General features: G+C 25.3%; 5 protein-coding genes across 7 annotated transcripts; 3 read left to right on the top strand and 2 right to left on the bottom strand.

Moving 5' to 3' along the window:
- Positions 1-70: 70 nt before the first annotated feature.
- Positions 71-4,808, top strand: LOC107992427 (dynein axonemal assembly factor 4). Of its 2 annotated transcripts, XM_062080049.1 has the most exons (8): positions 71-310; positions 397-634; positions 705-903; positions 981-1,485; positions 1,554-1,654; positions 1,750-1,903; positions 1,985-2,200; positions 3,973-4,808. In XM_062080049.1, exons 1-7 carry the CDS (start codon positions 188-190, stop codon positions 2,189-2,191), a joined length of 1,527 nt encoding a protein of 508 aa, XP_061936033.1. In that variant the 5' UTR covers positions 71-187; the 3' UTR covers positions 2,192-2,200; positions 3,973-4,808. The 2 variants fall into 2 exon arrangements, with proteins under 2 accessions (XP_061936033.1, XP_016903768.2); XM_017048279.3 differs by lacking the exon at positions 3,973-4,808 and having other exon boundaries at positions 1,985-2,314.
- Positions 2,315-3,165, bottom strand: LOC107992449 (uncharacterized). Its single transcript, XM_017048315.3, has 2 exons — positions 3,025-3,165; positions 2,315-2,927 (listed from the first exon to the last, which is right to left on the bottom strand). The coding sequence occupies exons 1-2, from the start codon at positions 3,090-3,092 to the stop codon at positions 2,603-2,605; spliced, it is 393 nt and encodes a 130-aa protein (XP_016903804.1). The 5' UTR covers positions 3,093-3,165; the 3' UTR covers positions 2,315-2,602.
- A 2,038-nt stretch (positions 4,809-6,846) lies between the features above and the next one.
- LOC107992432 (uncharacterized) lies at positions 6,847-7,539 on the top strand. The gene has a single exon (XM_017048285.3). The coding sequence runs from the start codon at positions 6,917-6,919 to the stop codon at positions 7,406-7,408; it is 492 nt and encodes a 163-aa protein (XP_016903774.1). The 5' UTR covers positions 6,847-6,916; the 3' UTR covers positions 7,409-7,539.
- Positions 7,540-8,946: 1,407 nt separating this feature from the next.
- LOC107992442 (nucleoprotein TPR) lies at positions 8,947-18,262 on the bottom strand. 2 transcript variants are annotated; one of them, XM_028664124.2, is made up of 16 exons: positions 17,934-18,262; positions 17,487-17,649; positions 17,088-17,309; positions 16,448-17,007; positions 15,982-16,373; positions 15,649-15,914; positions 14,969-15,480; positions 14,321-14,845; positions 13,763-14,235; positions 13,176-13,622; positions 11,092-13,089; positions 10,597-11,007; positions 10,165-10,530; positions 9,905-10,091; positions 9,437-9,793; positions 8,947-9,342 (listed from the first exon to the last, which is right to left on the bottom strand). In XM_028664124.2, exons 1-16 carry the CDS (start codon positions 18,103-18,105, stop codon positions 9,227-9,229), a joined length of 7,167 nt encoding a protein of 2,388 aa, XP_028519925.1. In that variant the 5' UTR covers positions 18,106-18,262; the 3' UTR covers positions 8,947-9,226. The 2 variants fall into 2 exon arrangements, with proteins under 2 accessions (XP_028519925.1, XP_016903792.1); XM_017048303.3 differs by having other exon boundaries at positions 9,437-9,757.
- Positions 18,263-18,354: 92 nt separating this feature from the next.
- Positions 18,355-20,879, top strand: LOC133666759 (pentatricopeptide repeat-containing protein 1, mitochondrial). The gene is made up of 3 exons (XM_062080046.1): positions 18,355-20,268; positions 20,351-20,656; positions 20,742-20,879. The coding sequence occupies exons 1-3, from the start codon at positions 18,811-18,813 to the stop codon at positions 20,853-20,855; spliced, it is 1,878 nt and encodes a 625-aa protein (XP_061936030.1). The 5' UTR covers positions 18,355-18,810; the 3' UTR covers positions 20,856-20,879.
- The last annotated feature ends 224 nt before the right edge of the window (positions 20,880-21,103 follow it).

Raw genomic sequence — 21,103 nt, 5'->3', positions numbered from 1 at the left:
AATTTTATTGATTATAGATATTCAAAATTTTTATGTATGAAATGAATCATAAATATAACAATAGAATTTTATCTTTTGTTGTATTTTTTATCACATATATACATTCACATAAAATAATATATCGCAAAATGTTTGATCGATAGTATTTCGATAGTACGTTTAATTGAAAAAGACGTTGATCAAGAAAATGCCAGTTATAATTATTAAAGATTATTCTTGGCGTCAAACTTCAGAATTTGTTATTTTAAATGTACCTTTAAAAGGATATCCAAAAAAGATTGACTTATTTGTAATAGACAATTATATAAAGGTATAAATTCTAATTTCTAACAAAAGTATATTATATCAATTAAATATAAAGAAATAAATATCATACAATGTTTGATTTAATAACAGATCAGTTTTCCACCATTTATATTAGAATTATTTCTTTTTGCTAATATTGTTGAAAAAGAAAGTAAATGCATTTTAACGGAAAATGAAGCAATACTTACCTTGCGTAAAACGAATATTAACTTGATATGGACTACATTGGAAATTCAAGATATTAACAATGATTTTAAACGACAATGCCGTATTCAAGCTTTAGAACATGCTCAAAAACACGCTGAAGAAAGAACAAAATTTAAAAATGGTATGTAAAATTTGATATATAAATATAAATAGAATGATTTTTTAAAATAATCGTTTATAATTTAATTCAGAAAAGCGTCAATATTTACAAAAAGAAGCGGTAAAAGAACAAATTAATATTAATACAGACACATTGAATAAAATAGAAGCAATACGAGATACACATCGAAAAGAAGCTATGCAGGAATTTGAAGATTGGAGATCGAAAGCTGAATTACCATTTCTTTCTAATATTGACAGACAAGCACAAGAAAATAGAAAAGCTTATAAGTACTAGAATTAATAAATATTACAATTTTTTATAAATTTTAACTTCGATAGTAATTTTCTAATTTTATTTTTACAAGACCACCACTAAAATGGTTTAAAAATAAGGATAATACATTAAAATCTCAATCAATTATCGAAAAAGAAATATTTAATAGTACAACCATTATAAAAGAATTTGAAACTAATATAAAGAATGATGAACAGATTTCAAAAATTCAATCAATAAATACAAATCAAGAAAGTAATACTGAAACAGAAATGATAATAAAGGAAAAAGATAATAAAAATGACATTAGTTGTTCTGAAGAATCTGAATCAGATTATGAAATTTCATCGCATAGTTCAGTACAAGAAATGAACAAAAATGATATAAAAAAATTATATAATAAAAAACAAAAAAGGCCAGGATTAGAAACTGTAAAATCTGCAATAAGGGGTAATATTTTAAAAAGAAATAATATATTTGAAGAACCTTCAAAATCGATACCGTTACCAAGAAAAATGGGTATAATCAATATCACATTTTCGGAACGGAAATTTCCAACACCAGCTAGAGAAAGTTCTCATGTCGAAGAACAAGAAGTATTATTTTTGTTTATTGATTATTAAAATAAAAAAATCCTATTAATATTGATTTTATTATTATACAGTGGTTGCAGAAACAGGCAGAAGCGAGGCGTAAAATTGGTTTTGATGCAAAAGATCTTCGACCAGAAGAACGAGATCCCCAATGGTTAAAGGATAAAGGAGAGTATGTTTAATGCTTTGATAAAATTTCATGTAAATTATATAACTATATACAAATTATATAACTAACAAATTATTTATATATATATTTTTTTTTAGTGAATTTTTCAAAGTTGGAAATTATTTAGCTGCTATAAGCGCTTATACGTATGGAATTAAGATTAGTGATAAAATGGCATCTCTCTATGTAAATAGATCAGCAGCGCAATATGCATTAGGCAATTATCGTAGATGTATAGAAGATTGTTCTAAAGTAAGTCATGAAAATTATAATTTGTTCAACTTAAGTATAAATTATACATAATAATATTTTAATCTTCATTTTATTTTTCAGGCATTAGAATTAATGGAACCAAAATGTGAAAGCAATCAAGAATCAAGAGCCAGATGTCACGCTCGACGAGGCGCAGCACTTTGTAAATTATCGGCTCCTCAGCATGGTATTCCTGAACTAGAAGCTGCTTTGAAATTAACACCGGATAATGAAAGTATAAAACGTGACGTATTGGTCGCAAAACAATATTTCGATATAAAAGACTAATTATAAAAAGTAAGTAGAACTAAATTATTTGACTAGTTAAAAAAGTTGAAAAGAAAAATGAAATGTTTTTTATAAGTTTTTAAATTAAAATATTGTAAAAATAAAATGTTTAAAAATAAGAAATTGTGTTATCAAAAAATATTTATTAATATGTTATAAAAAAACATGGAATGTTTATTATTATTAAAAATATCACAGTCAAAAATCTTATAAAGAAATTTAATCGAGGAACTCATCATTCTATATTAATATTAATTAATTGTACTATTTAATTCTACTTAATGTAATAAACATTATTTTGGCATATTTAAACTTCTTTAGCAAAAAACTAAATAACTACTTATAATATTTTAATAACAAAAATTTTTCACCATTATTTTAAGAAAAATTTCAGAAAAAATTAATCAAATTTTATAATTTTTTGTTGATACATCCACATTTTGTATGTTCTAAAGCATGTATCACTTCGTGATGCCTGTCACGTTGTCGATCAATCATGTGTTTTACCATAAAAACAAGACTAACATTTCTAGTTTCGATAGGTGCACAAATTTGTTTATAATCCGAACAACATCCAGCTCCATCACAACGTTTTAGAACAGTAGAAGCAGGATAAAAGACTTCGTCAGAATTAGGACCAACAGTAAGAAGTTCTGCAACTGGTACAGCTCTTGGTTGAGGCATGGAACATCGAAATTCATGTACTAATTGCACATGATTTAAAAATCCATTATCTCTGAAAATCGAATTGATTATTTCAAGAATCTGTTAAAGTTATGTGATATGTGATATGTGTGTGTGTGTGTGTGTGTGTATTATGTAATATAATTTACCTATGATATTTGCCGATTGAAGCAAAAGTGAAATGAATAGAAAATAACAATAGAATATATTTTTTCATTTTTCTCAATATTAAACAACTATTAAGTTAATAAATATTATATTAAACGTAAATCTGAACGTTTGCTTAGATCTTATTCACAATTGTTTGGAACTAAGAACTGCGACTATTCTTCTGCGATCTGAATTCTTTCTTCCTCTCTATATATATGTTACTTTCATCCTCGGCCCGATGCCCTCTGCATCCCCCTCTTTTTCTGATTTCTCATCTTCTTTCTTCGTTAATCTACTTCTCATTTTATTGTTTTGTCTCATTCTATAGCGTTTCGTATTGTCTCTCTCTTATTTCTTGGTAAGCTCGAGAAGGATTTGAAGCAAAGCATTCCAAGAACATCACGAAGATAACTATAATTACAACTAGTGAGTCCTGCCTCCTGTTCGAACTAAAACCATGTTACGTCGCGTGACTAGTTCTCCTTTCCTCGTCAATTGGTTTTTTCTTTCATTGTTTCCTTTCATCGTATTTCTTCTTTCTCTTCGCTCTTTGAATCTGAAATTTCGATCAGTCATCAACCGCTTTTTCATTTTCTTTTTTGAATATCAATTGCATCCTACTGTTTTTCATGCATCAATGTATTGTTTGAATTTTTTTATTTATGAATAATTCTTATAAAGATATCAATAATTTTATTTTTATTTTGTATTAATTTATTTTATTTAAAATTGTATAGACTATTTATAAAATATTATAACAAATTTTTTTTTTTAATTTATAAATTTGTAAAGAGATCAAAATAATTACATGGAATGTTTAATGTAATATTGTGGTATGAAGTATTTTAGCTTTTCCTGATTTGAAGTATTCTATAATATGATAGATTGCATATGATTGATATGATAGAATATCTGATTATAAAATTTAATATTCTTTTTTTTTTCAGAATGATAAATAAAAAGAAGAAAGTTTATATGACTTTTTTTTAAACATATAATATATTCGTTTATGACGAATATTATGAAAGGTGAGAGTGAACATCGATTGCCTAAATTGAAACTCATGTTACACGAATATCCGTTAACAGTTATTCATAGAACTGACTTAATAGTATGCAAAGAATTACGAATCCATGAATTGCAAATTAAATTTTATGTCTAGATACATATTTTATATAATTAATAATTTTAAAATTGATTATTATGGATTATCAATACTGGAGAAGATTATATTTTTGTTGTATCTAATTAAAGTTTTCTAATTAATCATTTTAATCTTATTTTAAAAATTATCAAATTATGTGACTTTTGACACATATCATTCATTTAATATCTGATTTTTATTTAGTTATCAATTAATATATTAATATATTTATTAAAAATAATAATTATGATAAAATAGTTCGAATAATTAAATAGTATGTTCTATTTATAATATCATTAATAAATTTCTTTTGGAAATAAATAGAATTTCAAATAAACATAATCAAAGTGCTGATATGAAGGACATTCCTGTTACGTCATTTTAATTGGTAATTACTTAAAGTAATCGTCACATACACATTTTTATTATTAATTATATGTTTCGTACATATAAATTATAATAAATATATTCATATATTCCGCAATAAATATATTCATATATTTGAAGAAAATTATTCTTTTTAAATCAAAAAATTGATGAATAAAATATTTGAAAAAATATAATTAAAAAAAGATTTAAAAAATAAAAATATTATAAACAAAATAAATGTAAAATAGAAAACAAAATTAAATATATGGGAAATTTGAAATAGAAATTTTTTTTTAGTTAATGATTTCCGATTAATATATAAATCTTTGATAATATAAATATTCTATAGTTATTATATTACTATGTTTTATAATATTAATATTTAAAAATTAAAAATTTCAAATATTTCATAAAAATTTTTGAAATTATAATAATACAAATTTTTTTGATTTCTTTTTTATTTTATTTCTTATTATTATATTATATATCTTATTCTTATATTATAAAATTCATTTCTGTTATTAAACATGTTTCAGTTATGAACTTGTTAATAATTAGAAATATGTAAAAAGCAAGAGCATAATCGAATTAAATTCGATTATATTGATATATTTTTTAATAATAATGTTTATATTAATAATGTTTCTTATTATGAATGGATAAGAAAATAATTGCCTAATTTTATAAGAACTAGTGATTGTTTTTTAAATAGAAATCATATATATATAATATGAAAAACATGAGAAAACTTAATCTCATTTGGAAAAGCATGAGAACTAACTCATTATTTTATAATTTTAATTAGCATAATTATATTTCTACAAATGAAATATATTTAAATAAGATTGATGAAATAAATATAAAACAAAATCAATCAATAGCTCAAAAATAATTAAAATAAAATAAATAAATATATACTTAATATTAAAAGTAAGTCTGTTTTATTTTATTAGAAACTGAATATAAAATATATTTTTTCTTTAAATAAAAAATAAAAATCAATATAAATATATAAATGTATAAATATATTAAAGATTTGGAAAAGAAAAGTATGTTCAGAAATTGAAATATTTATATATATTAAAAATATGAAAAAATTAAAAAAAAAAACAAATATTTATTCAATTAAATCTATATTATAAGTAATTCAACAATTCAAAAAGAAATCATTATAAAAAATTAATTTCATTTCAATTTTTTTTTTACATTAAGTATTTTTTGTCAAAAAATTTTGAATTATCAATTTCTTAAAATTTCAGAATCGCAGTTTACAATTAATTTTAATATATATACAAATTATATATATAAATATAAATTTTTATGTAAAGCAACAAATTATTTAATACAATATTAAGTTTCTAAAATTAAAATTTTTTGAAAATTAAAATTGAATTTAAATTCTCAATGAATCATATTAATGAGTCAATTACTTCAGAGAAACAGAAGCACACTCAGGTAAAAATATCAAGAATTTTTAATAATATTAAATTTAATATTATGATAAAAAATATAAATATTCATAATAAAATTATAAATATATAACTTCAATGAATAACAATGAAATTTCCATATTTAATACGATCTTATTTATATCATTAATTCACTGAATTACATATAACACGTTTACTTAATATCGATAAAAATATTAAATATATATTGAAAGTTTCGTATATATGAGTGATAGATTATTCGAAAAACGTATCAGCAGAAGAAAAGTCGAAGTTCGACTTTGATATAAGCACTTACATCTTCTTATCAAAAAGTTAGTCGATTGTATTGAAAAACATGTTGAAGATCGTGACGAGTTACAAGAATTCACTGTGTAAATTTACATTTGAAAAATATATAAAATGGAATAATATTTATAGAATGAATTTATTACATATTAAATTATAATGGTATGTAATATAACTTCAAGATCAAGTTTTGAAATAAAATTAAGAGTGAAATCCATGACTCATAAGGTAGAAACCATGATGATTCTTATACATCAGGATATTTCAAGTGATTAAGGAATTGCATGAATAAATGTTACCACAAAATCGGGATTAGGATATTGGATTTACGTGCGCATGAATCTCTATCGATGTGCATATATCTTGCGTAGACTGTGTGTGCAAGTTCTTCCATGTATAAATACACTTCTGGCAACAGGAAAGTCTCAGTTGAACGTCTTGATACGACTACGTGTCAGTGATTCATATAATTTGACTAAAAGAACATATTTCAAATATGTTCATCAAATATCGCGCCATAGAATTTAAATTTATAAACGTATTTCTAGTAAGTTAAATTTTCAGTTTAAACGAGTTGTGCATAAAAATAACTATAGTGATAAATTAAATAAAAATTGCAAAATAAATTAATAGAAACGAGGCATGAAAAATAAATTTTTTTCATTAAAGTTAATGATATTCATCTCGTTGATCTTGGACAGCATGATCCAATCAGCGGTAATAAATAGCGATAATCATCATAGAATAGTCGGAAGAATTACTTTATCAGATGCAGTAAAAGCATCTAAGACATTTATTTGTAAAAAACCACAATTTCGGGCGTATAGTTTGAAAGATTTGATGCAAAATGTTCATCAGAATCCTGGAGAAAGTCCTATTCAACCTGTTTACATAGTTCTAAAGAGATGTGACGGACATTCTGGATGTTGTGCGAGTCCATTAATGAGCTGTTCACCTGTAGAATCGGCGATCTATTACGAAGAGATTGAAATCGAAGTTTGGAGCTTGGAAACTAATAATAACAGAAGACAATGGATTAGAGTGGAACAACATGATAAATGTTCCTGTGAAATTACCACGATCAATGATCGTTTTCAACTTGAACATTTACAGCCTAATGTAACTCTAATTTGATATTAACTGATTAGAGCAGCTAAAGCAAAACAAAAACTGAGTGTTTTTTGCATAACAAATTATAAATGTAATTGACAGTATTGATTTATAAGAAACATAAGACTGCTAATGAATTAAAATAATTAAAAATATTTTATTTTTTTTGGTTTTGCTTGATTTTTTAAATATATTAGTTTAATTTGATATAAATTTGTCTAATGCTACATACAAAAAAAATTGGCATAAAGTTCATTAATGAAATGATCATCTCTTGAATATGCAATCATTATGCATTTATATGAATTCTCAAAAAATAAAATATTTAACAATTTGTTTATATTTATAATAAAATCAAGGAAAATTTGCGTTTTACAATAATTAAATAGATAAAAAAATAGATAAAGCAAATAGATAAAATTTTCTACAATTTAGATTTCTTATTGATATCATATAAAACTAGAAAACTAGAAATTATCATTATTTTTTTAAAAAAATATAATTTCATTAAAAATTTAAAAAGTTTTAGATGATATCAATTTTAAAAATTAAATTATTTATATAATTAATTAAGTATGTTTCTTATTTTGTTTCATAAATATTTCTAATAATATTAAACAAAAATAAAAGGGACCAAAGCGTATTATTATTTTAGAAATTACGCTGATTTATATAGAAGTACAGTTTTAATATTTATCATTGTGATATTGTCATTTATATAGTAATAACATCAAAATTATGGTATTGATAAATTTTAACTTGCATTGAAAAATGTATAAAATCAATATTTATTAATTAATTATAATAGCTTCAGTATTTATATGTATTTTCTTTTTTTTTAAATTCTCATTCAGAAATATATTTTTAACGTACGTATAATATGTATATGTACACACGCGCGCACGCGCATGTATACACACGCACCATACAGGTGCATACACACACGCATATATATATATTTGTAAATTTTTTTAAAATATTATTTGAGTATTGAAAAAGTATTAATTAATGATACTATCAAAATACTAAACTAGACTAAAAAGACTGATATATAAATATAACATGTTATATTTTTGGATATATCCGAAATGTATATATTTTTTTATTTATTCTATTAAATTTTGTAATAAATATCAAATTGTATTTAATTATATATTATAAAATTTAAGGATTTTATATTATTTATTAATAAAATTGAAAATTGAAACATACATATGTTCCCAAATGCATATTTGTATAATTATTGAAAAAGATAAAATTCTAATTTAAATCTATAAAATTAAGAAGTATGCATTTACATAAAATATTTATACATTTTGTCAAATATTTTTAATAAAATTTTCATGGCGAACATTAAATAGATTATGAAATCTAGTTAAAATATATATCTTGTAGAAAAGTATTTCACATAAACATATTTTCAATACTCTCTATATAATGACATCGAAAAATAATTATATAAAGTCAATCCAAAAAATAAAATAAGACAACTTAAATGCTAATTTCAATTTAATTTCTTTGAAAAAATCTTTGTTAGAGGAATGTCACTTTGATTTAAAAAATTTTAAGAAATGAAATTATGTTTTTAATTTCATTAATTTTTCATGTAAAAAGATAGATATACACTGCCATTATAAGACTTATATTATAGTTTTTTTTTAAGTTTAGATATAACAAATGTCATATCGATAAATGTATCTGTACAACGAAATTATCGTTTATCACTAAATAAAAATATTTTTTGTTTTGAAAGTTGATATATTAATAGTCAACATTTCTTACACCATTCGTGTACAAAGACAATAATGTGCAATTTTTCTCATGATTTCAAAACTATTTAACTTAAAATCGCGCATATGAATATTTAGATCGCATTCGTCGTCCTCTTGTTCCGCGTCCTCTTCCCGTTTCGCTATTTGTTCCTCTTGCTGCATGTCCTCCACGTATTACGCTTTGTCCTTTGAAAAAAATTATTTTTTTATTATTTATACAAGATTTGAATATAAAGACAATATATATTATTTCATAATTTATTATTATAATTATATTTACCTCTACCACCAGGTTGACTTTCCCATACAATAGGTGTAGGTCGAGTACCACGTGTTGTTCTAAACGATGATCTTGCTGATCGTCTTGCTGTAGCACCTCTAGTACCATTTGCTGCAATTGCAGCATTAGCTGCTGCTGCCATTGCTCTTTGACGAGTATTACTTGATGGAGATGCTTCCGCTTCACGACTTTCTTCTACTTCATCTTCCACTATATCACTTCCCGGCTCTTCAGTTCCTTCACCAGTATCTACTGCATCATCATCTCCAGAGATTAAAGGACCAGTTTCTTCTGTGCGCTTTTCACCTTCTGAACTCATGCCTATATAATTACACATGCGTGCGTGCGCGCATGACACTCACGCACGCACACGCGCATACATATATATTATTTATATAATTATTATTATTATACATATTATACATTATATATATAATATTATAATATATTAATATAGTTTATAATTACCTTCAGTCGGAGTAGTACTGATAGATTCTGTAATTATTTCAGTTTGATTATGTTGTTGATCATCAACACCAAGAACATGAATACTTGGTATAGTAGATTCTTCACTGGTATCACCAACAGTACCTGTTACTGATATTGGTGTTACTGAAACTGGGGTTTCTTGTTCTTCTGATGGTCCACTACTTGTCTAATAAAAATAAATCATTCAATTAAATGATGAAAGTATAATATTATATAAAAACATTTAATAATTTTTATACCGAAGGTGGTAAATCAGCTGCTGGTGAAACTTGTAAAGGAGTAGTAGGTACACTACGACCAGTACCACCATCTTCTAATTGAACAAGATCTATTCGTGTATCATCCATGCTTTCTTGAATTACTTGTGCTACATTAGAACTAGATGATCCAAATATCGTTCGAGTTGTTGATCCAGAAGGAGTTGATAACGAAGGAGTTGATGATGCTGTTGTTGGTGCAGATGAATCTCCAAAAGTAAAGCGCCCTTGAGGAACTTGAGGTGAACTTACAGCTTCTCCAAATCCATCTCCTCGACGTGGTACAAATAAAGTTGGAGTACTTGGTACTATGCTATCATCACCACCATCCTCATATCCTTGTTGTGGCTAAAAATCATTTTATTAAAATCTTTTCATTTCTTTTTACTTTATTATAAAAATAAAAATGATTACTAAAAGAAGATGTTGTTGTTGTTGTTGCCTAGGCATTGGTGCAATTCCACGTGAAGATCGAGTTGTAAAAGATGTAGGTGGTTCTCCTGTTGGTCCAGCACTACTGATTGCTTCTGATTGTTGTTGTTGTTGGTTTGTAGGTACTGTTACTTGAGTTTGTCTAGGAACTTCTACACTTGTAGAATCTTCACCCATTATAATTTCAACTTCATTATTATCCCTTTCTACTTCTACTTCTACTTCATAAGGCATTTCTTCTTCTTCTTCCATTTCTTCATATGGATCATTATCAAATTCTTCTTCTTCCTGTGCTTGATGATTGCCTCCTCCTTCACCTTCATCACAATCTACAACAACAACACATCCCTCTTCTATTTCCTCATCTTGATCTCTTTGGCTCGATGTTGGTACCTAAAAATTAAAGAAATATATCATACTTTAAATATATAATTATTTTTTAATATTTTATATTTTATTTTCATTATATAAATTCACCTGGTACTCGACCTCTGAAGCACTAGCACTAGCAGTAGATGACATTTCTTGTCTACTTCGTTTAGTTTTGGGACTAAGTACTTGTTCCTGTCTATTATGATCTACACCTTCAACAATTCCAGATCCTGATGCTGTTGAATCAAGAGCTCTAGGACGTTTATGACCTGTTGAAGCTTGTGATGTGCTTACTGATTGTGTAGAACTACTAGCCACAGTTTGCTGTTGATCACTAACTACAGCTTGTTGTTGTTGTTGTTGTTGTTCTACTCTTGGACTAACTAGTGCAACAGTTTGTTGTTGTTGTTGTTGTTGTTGTTGACATTGTTGTTGTTGTACACTAAGCGTTTCTGCACTTTCTGGATCTTCTCTTTGTGTTGATTCTGCAGATTCACTTAATTGTGGCTGTACAACGAGTTGTCGTAAAGTACTTGGCGTTGTCTGTGATGAACTGCTACTAGTACTGGCTGGTTGAAAATCTGGAAGACTACTAGTTGGCGAACTTGTTTCAGTAGTATGTACTACTTGTTGTTGTGGTTGTTGCTGCTGATGAGGTGCAACCATTACTGGCGCAGTAGCAGTTGTAGGTAAAACTGCAGCTGTTCTAGACTGTACTACTACACTCATAGGACGAATACTCGCTAATGGAGTTTCAGCACGTGCAGACATAGGTTTTATATTAGCTGTTGGTGGTTCTGTAGTAGCACTGATTCCACTAACACCAGCTAATTGTCGTTGTAATTGAGTAACTCTCTGTACAAGAGTTTCTTTTTCTGCCTGAATTTCTGATTTTTCATGTTCCAGACGAGAGATTCTACTTTCCATTTGAGATTTAAGTGCTGCAAGTCTAGCGTCATGTTCAGCAGTATCTGATTCAGTAGCACCAGCTTCAAATTTTGCTTTTAGGTCAAGTAATTCTTTTTCACAAATTTTCTTAGATTCTGTTAATTGCATGATTTTAGTTCTTGCACCTTTTAATACTTGTTTTGCACGTTCTTCTTTTTCAACACTTGTTTTATTCATAGTATCGATTTCTTTTTTTAACGATTCTGCTTCATTTTGTACAGCTATCATTTGACGAGACAATTCATCAATTTTTGATGTTAATTCTAAGTTTGCTTGACGTAATTCTTGTCTGCCTTCTTCTCGCAATTGATCTTCACGTTCTTGAGATACATGAACATTATCTTCATTTGCAGAAGTACCAGTAGACATTCGAGATTCTTCGGATCTATTTTTTTCTTCCTCTACTGTTTTCGCAAGTTCTTCAAATTGAGTCTTATATTTTTTCGCTATTTTTCTTATTTGAATTTCTTTATTTTTTATATCATTTAAAATTGTTTCTTTATCACCAAGCTCTTTCCTTAGTGTTACTAAATCTTTAGCTTTAGAAGAAGAATCAGCAAGAGCTTCATTTAAATCTTGACCTAATTTACGGGCTTCTTCAGACATTTTTTGAACTTCTTCTCCTTGAACTTGTACTTGTTTTTGAAGCAATACTAATTGTTCTTCTAATTTAGTTTTTTCTGTTTTTAATTGATTTAATTCTTCTGCACGTTTTGCATGTGTTTCACGCTCAGATGTAAGCAATTTACTTAGATTTTCTCGTTCTGTTTGTAATCTACGCCAATCTTCTGGACTCGTTTTATTAGCTCTTTCTACTAATGCGTTAGCTCTTTGCCTCCATCTAGTCGCTTCCCCTTTAAGACTTGAATTTTCTTGTAATAAAGCTTCAGTTTTTGCTTGTAAGTCTCTTGATGTATCTCGAAGTGGTACTACTTCTTCAGAAAGTGTTGCAACTTTTGCAGTAAGCTCTGAAACTTTTGCACTTAAACTATCTCTTTCTTCTCTTAAAATTCTATTAGAATCTGTGATAGCATTCAATGTCTCAACTTTTCGTAGTAACTCCGCATGTTTAGATGTCGTGACTACATCAATTTCAGATTTTTCTCTTTCTGAATTAAGGATAGCTTCTGTTTCTTTTAATCTTTTATCTATAACCTAAATAAAAAAAGAAAATATAAATAAAAAATGAAAATACAAAATAAAATTTTAATAACATAATTTGATATTAATTTGATACTAACTTTTACTTGTGATTTCAACCTAAGATTTTCTGCTCTTAAAACATCAAATTTTGCTACAGCTAAATCTTTTTCACGTCTTAAATATTTCATTACTCTTAATAATTGTTCAGCAGATTTAGAATCATCTTCAACTCCACTGAAACTACGGTTCATGGTTTCTAAACTAGTGTCAAGATTTTCCTGTTCACTTATTTTTGATTGTTGACTATGCATGATGGCAGTCTTATCGCTTAATTCTTGAATTTGATTGTGCAAAATAGCATTTTGCGCATCTAAATCTGCTATTCTTTGTTGCATTTCTTGAATTTCTTCAAGTAACTTTTTTTCTCTTTCTTGATAAGCTAATCTTTCAAGTTCTAAAGCTTCTACAGCTGCATTTCTTTCTTGAGTTAAATTTGCTATCTTTTGTTCTACTGTTTGCGCATCTTCTTTCAATTTCGCTAACATCTATAGTACAATGATAAAAATTAATTCATCTTTTTTTATCTATTATTATATTTTATATATATATTATATATTATATATATATATTATATATTATATAATATATATTTTATATATTATATTATATATGAAAAAATATTTACCTGTAAATCTGTTGAATGTAATACCATTTCTCTAGCATACTTCTCTTCAGCTTCTTTAACTGTTATTGAAGCATTATGTAAATCACTTTTTACAATTTCTAATTCTCCTTTAACTTCATCTAATTCTTCAAGCTTTCTCTCTGCATCAGCTAATTTTTCTCTTAATTCTGAGTCAGTTTCTTGTCGTCCATTAGAAACTTTTGCTAATTCTTCTATTAGTTCTTGAACTTTTTTTTGAAGAGATATTATTTTTACACGAGCTTCTTTTAAAGCAGTTTCCAATTCTTCTTTATATTTGTTATGTTGCGTTGTTAACTCTCTTAATTGAGCTTCTGCACTTTCTGCTATATCACAATATTGTTGGCTTTGCTGCCGTGAAGCTTTTAATTGTTCTGATAAAGATTTTGCTTCTGCTTGTGTTGTCGCAAATTGCATTTCAAGTTCTTTTAATCTTTTTACAAGATGTTCATCACCTGCAAATTTAAATAGGTACAGAATTTTATTTATAATCATTTCCAATTAAACAAATAAAAATTTACTTTTATGTTTCATACATACCAGAGAAAGGTTTTGATATTGAATGAGTAACAGCTTGTCTTAATTTAGTATTAAGTTCTTCTATACGTTGCGTATTTTGAAAATCAGATTGACGAGTTTGTTCCAGTTCTGCACGAATTTGTTCAGTAATATTACGTTCCTCTGTTAATCGTTCTTGAGCTGTAGCAAGTTGCCTTTCTAAATGTGAAGATAATTCTCTAAATCGATCTTGTTCTTCCTGTAATCGACGTCTTAAAGCAGCACATTCTCTTGTAGCATCATCTAAACGTTGTTCAGCACGTAATTGACCTTCAGCCTGAACACGCTCTAAACTTGCTTTGATAGATTCAACATCTGCTCGTAATAAAGCTTGCGTTTGACGTTCTCTCTGATATACTTCACGTTCTTTCAAAAGACGACCTTCAGAATCACGTAAAAGTTGTCTTTCTTGACGTAAATTTTCTAATTGTACTTCAGCACGGGATAATCGCGTTTGAGCTGCTAAAGCTTCATCTTTCAAAATCATTAAGCTTTGCTCATGTTTACCTATAAAATAATTTTTAAATAATTAAATCATACATATTTTTAATATAATATTTGTAAATAATAAATATTTTAATGTATAATATAATATATAATATAATATATAATAAACATAATAAATGTTACCAATTGTCACATTGTAATTAAAACATTTTTCTTCAAGAACTTTTATTTGAGATTTATAAGAAGTAACATTTGATTGTAAAAGATTAAATCGATCATTAGCCGAATCTAATTGAGCTTTTAATCTACAACATCGAGCTGAATTAGCTTCTGCTTCTTTTCTAAGTCTTTCTACTTCGTCTCCTAACATTCGTTCATGGGCTGCTCTTTCTTTTTTATATGTGTCATATTCATCTGTAACTTGTTTTAACTTAGTTTCATTTTCTTCTAATTGTCTTTGCAATTCTTTTTCTCGATTAACATCATCTTGCATGATAGATACTTCATCTTTAGTTTTTATTACATCAATTTCTTTTCTTTCTTCTTCAGGAATGGAAAATTCTTTCTTTTCTGGTGTTTGTTTTAAACATTGTTGGTACATATTTTTATACATATCTCGTTGTCGCAATAGACCTTCTAACATTTTTGCTTGTCTGTCTTGAGCAGCTTGCATGTCTTCTAATTGTTCTAAATATCTATTATAATTAAAATAAATATTATAATTAAAAATTAAAATAAATATAATATTCTACATTATATATATTTATATATATTTTATATATTATATATATTTTTATATATATTTTTCATATATGTATTAACAATATGTATTATGTATATAATGTATTATGTCATATACAAACCTATCTAATTTTTCTTTCATTTCCCCAGAATTTATTTCATCAGTTGCTCTTTCAATTTCTTCTTGTCTTGATGATAATGTACGAACTATTGACAATAATTTTTGATTATTTTCTTGTAATTCTTCAATATCTTTAAAAGTGACAAGTTTTTTACTAATAATTTCAGATGAAGCAAGATTATCCATATCCATTGAATTTGAAAATTCATTTGTCTGAATAGTTGTACCACTTCTATTTTCTTGAACTTCTTTCAAAAGAAAACATACCTAAAAGTATCAAATATATAATATATATATACATAAAATTATAAAAAATATAATTTTAATTTTTTACCTGTCTAGCTAAATCTGATAATTCAGTTTTTAATCTTTGATTTTCTTTAGTGTGATGTTTAGCAATGCGATTTGCTTCATCAGCTGTTTCTTCTAATCTATGATTTTCTGCTATAAGTTCATCTAATCTTGATGTTAATGTATTAATATTAGTCATTGCATTTTCATAATCTTCACGTTGTTGTTGGAGAACGGGAGCTTTTTCTTCTAATTCACGTAAAATAACATCCATTTGCGATTTTAAACGTTCATTTTCTTCACGTTCTGAAGTTAACTCATTTGTTACATCAACTAGTTGTGTATAAATTTGAGTAAGACTTAAACCTTTCCTAAGAACTCTACTAGCTATAGCTGCTGTAGGTGCAAGTTGTTCAACAGCTTGATCTAATCTTTCTATAAAAGAAATCATATGATTATTAAATAAATAATAATCTTATAAAAATTACAAAAACTTAGTATTTATTTACCTTGTTTAATATTTTTTAATAATTCATTTGCATGATTTAGTTCGTTTGAAAGCTCTTCTATTTTTTGTTCTTTTTCGTCTAAATCTTGTTTATGTTGTAATTGAAATTGATTATGTGTTGTCTCTAATGTTCCATACTGTTCAGTAGCATGTTCTAATAATTCTTGAAGTTCTTTAACTGCATTACTAAATTCTTCAGCTTTTGCATTTGCTTCATCAGCCATGCCTTTATAGAGATCTGCTAATCTAGTCTGAGCACCAATTTCTTCTCGATAAGAAGCATGCATAGAAATTTCATGTGTACGTTGTTCTTCTAATTTCTGAGCAAGTTCATCGCAGCGTCGTTGAAGAGATGTATACGACTCTCGTAATTGTACTGCTGCTTCATTAGCAATACGTAATTCTTCATCGCGTTGTGTTAAACGAGTATCTGTTAAGAGTGCTCGTGCAGAAGCTTCTGCTCTTGTTGCTTGTAATTCTGACATTCTCTTTGCTAATTCTTCTTCAAGACCAGCCATTTGCTGTGACAAAAGAGTTCTTTCTTGTTCTAATCGTTTTTCTCTAGAAAGTTTCAAGTATTACATTAAAACTTAAAAATTGAATTGTTTAATAATAAAAGAATTTATTATACAAATACATACTTAAATTCAAGAGTCATATCACGACTTCGAATCTCCTCTGTTTCTGCTAAAGCTTGACATTTTGCAGCAACAGCATTTTGTAATTGAGTTCCCAAAGAAGATAATTCAGTATGCATTCTTTCAATTTCTGTATCTCGTCTTTCAACTTGTAATTGCAATGCATCTCTCTCATCCACAACTGTATCTCTGTGCCTACGTAAATCAGCATTTTCTTTTTCTAATCTATAAATAATTAAATATTTATTATAGTTATAGTTATAATTATTTAGTATTTAGTACTAGTTATAATTATAATTATATATTATAAAGTTATATAATAATAATGATATATGATCAATATTATCTATATATATATATATAAATTTTACATATAAAAATATAAATATTTTTCAACAATACCTTTTAACAGTTTCTTGCAGTTTTTGTATTTCACCTTTAGACTGATTTAAACTAGTTTGCAATTCCACAGTACATTTTTCTGCTAATTCAAGTTTTCCTTTACATTCTTCAAAATTTGATTTTTCTTCCGTCAAATCTTTTTGTAATTTATCTAAAGTTTGATCTAATAAAATTTGAATAAAAATATTTTTTATTTTACTAAATCTAATTTTTTTAATATTATATAGATTAATATTATACATGTATATAAATCTTATAAATATCTTTTCTATAAAATTAGTTTATTTTGCAAATTATTTTGCGAAAATTTCATTTATATGTTTAATAAAAAAATATTTCATGTAAGTTATTTTATGATGAATACGGCATATTTCTATAGAGAGGTTAATTCCTTTGTGTAAATAAACGATCGTTATTGTGACAAAAAATATATAATTTCAAACTTACCAAAATTTTTTCTATTAGTTTCAAAAACTGCTTTTGCAGTAATATACTGTTCAAATTTTTCATTGAAATAAACATTGAGCTTTTTTATAAATCCTTCAGGTATTTGCGCTAATTCTTCTTCACTTAAAACTTCTCGCAACACATTATGTTCATTCTCTTCTGTTTTTTCCATCTTTTCGTTTGATTTTACTTATAAATCCAATAAATCTTCTTTCAATAATGAATTAATTCTTCATTAATAATTATATTTGATTGAAGACACATTTGATCAATATATCACGTTTCTTTCTGTAAATCACTACGGACTTTATCGAACTGACGCGACCACTACTAACTCTACCATTACCATTATTGTTATGTACAAGTTGTATATTGTAGTTGTACTTAGCGCTAGTGTGCCATTTTGTAATTAAATTTCATCAATATATAATTAAATAATTTAAATATATATTACTTTTTATATAATTCATGAAATAGATTTAGTAAATAGATTTATATCATTTTTTATATATATGTTCAAATATTTTGACTTGAAATACATATTCTATAATCTTCTTTCTTTATTTTAAATATCTTTTCTTATTTTTTTCTCATAATAATAAATTTTAGTTAAAATTTTATTTTAATTAAATTTTAAAACGTATTCTTTATATTAAAAAATATATATTATAAAAATTATGTATTTTTTTATTGTTTTGTGATTATTTTATAATAAAAGAATATATAGATAATATATTTGTTTTGAAAATCAATCGTTAAAATTAATGATACTAAAAGATTTGATATAATATAATATAAGATTTAATATAATAAATAATAAAAAAAAAATAATAATAGTTTAAGAAAATTAACTAAAAAGGAAAATAAATTATTAATTATGGTTTTTATAGAAACAAACTGTTTTTTAAAATTAAAGATTATTCTAGGTTATATAAGTGATCATTCTTGTCATATTAAACAAACAAAACAATTTTTATGTACATTACAAAGATATAATTATATTAATTATACAAATAATAAGACATGTTTATATATCATATTATCTCATAATAAAAATCAATTTAAAAGAAACATTTGTAATATAAAAGATATGAAAGATTTATTTTATCTTTCATATTTATCAATTTCTAATAGAAAATTTTGTATAAAAACATTAAGAAAAGATCCTAATATGTTTGGATATCTTTCATATAATAAATATGAGAGAATTAAAATGGATAAAATGGAAGAGAAAGAAGAAAAATTTACTGAAAATATAATTCCAAAGAGAACAAAATTTACTTATGAAAATTATTATAAACTTATTAAATCTCATTTAATTAATAAAAATTTACAATTAGCCTTAAGTGTATTAGATTTAATGAAAGAAAATAATGATAAACCTAATATATATATATATAGGCTTTTAATATCTGCTTTTGCTAAACAAGGTGATATTAAACAATGTTTTAAATTATATAAACAAATAAAAGAAAGAAATTTAATTGTTACTCCACATATATATAATAATTTAATTAATGCTTGTGCTGAATCTAATGATAGAGAAGAAGCATTAAAACATTTAACATTTTTAAGAAAATATTTTTATGAAAAAAAAATAAATTTAAATAATATACATTATTCAACCCTTATTAAGGCTTATAGTTGGCATGATCAAATTTCAATTGCTTTTGAAATAGCAGATGAAGCAAAAGATAATGGCATTTATTCAAAGGATATAATTTCTGCTTTATTTCATGCAATAATCACTGATACAAAAAATGGATTAAAATATGCATTATGCTTGTGGCATAAAATGAAAATACTTAAAATGAAGCCAAATATATTTCATTATAATCTTCTTTTAAGGGCAATTAAAAAAACAAACTTTGGTGATCTAAAAATAAATGACGTTTTGATACCAAATTCAAAGAATACTCAGATTCAATTTATGAATACTGGAAGATCGGATTTATTAGATTCTCCACCAATATTAACTACTTCTCTTATTCTTATGCTTAAAAAATATAATTATTTTATATCAAACAATGAAAAATCAGAAATAGACATAAGTAATACCAATGAATTATTATCTAAAAATTTGAATAATATATTAAAAGAAAATCGATTTCTTTTATTTGGTGGAATTGATAAATTTTTAAAACGTATGAAAAGTGATGATGTAAAACCTGATTTAAAAACAACAACATTAATATTAGATTTACTTCCATCTACAATAGAAGCAGAACAATATTATCTTAAATATGTTATATCAAATAATTTTAAAATTGATATAACTTTCTTCAATATGCTTATTAAAAGAAGATGTTTAAGAAAACAATACAATGCTGCCAAAGTAAGTAATTACTTTAATTACAATCAATATAATGTTTAATTATAATAAGTAATATTTAATTATAATATTATATTTAATAAAGGATGTACTGAATGAAATTCAAAATCATCATTTTACACCAAATATTATTACTTTTGGAGTATTGGCTATTGGATGTATTAGGTGCAGAGATGGAATAGAACTTTTAGAACAAATGGATACTATTGGTTATGCACCAAATTTCATAGTCTTAGAAACATTATTTTTCAATGCATGTCGTTATAAGAATTTTGTATATATATTGCATTTAATGGAATATATATTGCATAATAATGTTATACCAACAAAAAACATATTAAATAACTTAGAAAAATTTGATGAATTAACATTAGAAATTATTGGAAATAAGGTAAATTAATTATTATAAATTATTTTATATTAACTATTTTTATAATTTATACATTTTGTATTGATATATTTATGTAATATTTTAGGGCGAATATAATTATGCAAAAATTAATAAAATTAAGAAAGATTATAATGACTTTAAAATAAGATATGAAAATTGGAAAGAAAAAATACAAAATAATATAAAATTGTCAAAATAAATTTTCTTTTTGTTTACAATCTGATTTAATGTTAATTTATATTGTATAAAACCTCAATGTAGTTTCATATATATATATATATATATATATATATATAGAGAGAGAGAGAGAAACTAATATTTTTATTTTATATTTCTTTTTTCTTAATACCTCTCTCCTTTATATGTATACATATTTCTCTCTCTCTCTCTCTCTACACCCACCCATCTACCCATCCATCCACACACACACACAATTATTTTAATAAA

This window comes from Apis cerana, linkage group LG10 (assembly GCF_029169275.1).
Source record: "Apis cerana isolate GH-2021 linkage group LG10, AcerK_1.0, whole genome shotgun sequence".
Classification (NCBI taxonomy): domain Eukaryota; kingdom Metazoa; phylum Arthropoda; class Insecta; order Hymenoptera; family Apidae; genus Apis; species Apis cerana.
Note: the sequence above shows the minus strand (reverse complement) of the source record. Positions and strands in the feature narration are given on the sequence as shown.